The sequence below is a fragment of the Acanthamoeba castellanii genome (assembly GCF_000313135.1).
Source record: "Acanthamoeba castellanii str. Neff unplaced genomic scaffold scf7180000084769, whole genome shotgun sequence".
In the NCBI taxonomy this organism is placed as follows: domain Eukaryota; phylum Discosea; order Longamoebia; family Acanthamoebidae; genus Acanthamoeba; species Acanthamoeba castellanii.
Window position 1 is genome coordinate 599334 of NW_004457268.1, and position 646 is coordinate 599979.

Sequence of the window (646 nt, forward strand, 5' to 3'; positions counted from 1 at the left end):
CTCGGTCAAATGCGCAGCAGGTGCGAGTGTGCGGGCAAAGTCATAGTCACCTTGACCGAGGCGCCGTCGAGGTAAAAGCAGGACTCTTGCGGGGATTGGCTGGTTGTGGGGCCGTGGAAGGTGGTCTGCACGATGGGCACGGGCCTGGTGCCTCCTCCGCTGCTCCCGCCGCGCTCACGCTGCTGCTGGGGGCCATTCTGCCGCTGGTATTCGAACACGTCGGAGTAGGGGGACGGCGACGGCGATGACGAAAACTGGTTGTCTCGGAATCCGGTAGACCGTGCGGGCGACGACGAGGGTGAGATCGACGTGAAGGACGACGGCGGTGGCAGGAGCGACGCAGGCGAGTTGTCGTTCATGATGCTGTCTTCGACGTAGTTGTCGAGTTGCGGCTGTCGGACGGCGGCCTGCCTCCTCGCCGAGGGCGAAGCCGGCGCGAAGGATTTGGGGAGTGGCGACGACCACGGCGATTGCGATTCCTCGCCCTGCGGCGACCCCTTGCGGGCCGTGCTGGGGCTGGAGTCGCTATCGGCCAAATACGCGCCACCGCCGAATCCCGATCGCTCTGCAAAGAGACTGGTCAGCCGTGCGCAGGGTCGCACACATAACTCATCATCCGCCGCATAATATGATAAGTACCAGAGAA

The 646-nt window shown here is 63.8% G+C and overlaps 1 protein-coding gene across 1 annotated transcript in view; it reads right to left on the reverse strand.

Moving 5' to 3' along the window:
• The window catches only part of ACA1_261090 (uncharacterized protein), a gene marked incomplete at both ends in the record, with an annotated part of 4463 nt that overhangs the window by 1280 nt on the left and 2537 nt on the right, over window positions 1–646 (reverse strand). Inside the window, one exon of the mRNA XM_004333666.1 lies at window positions 51–576. Coding sequence (XP_004333714.1) covers window positions 51–576 — 526 coding nt within the window. The remainder of the gene's footprint in view (window positions 1–50; window positions 577–646) is intronic.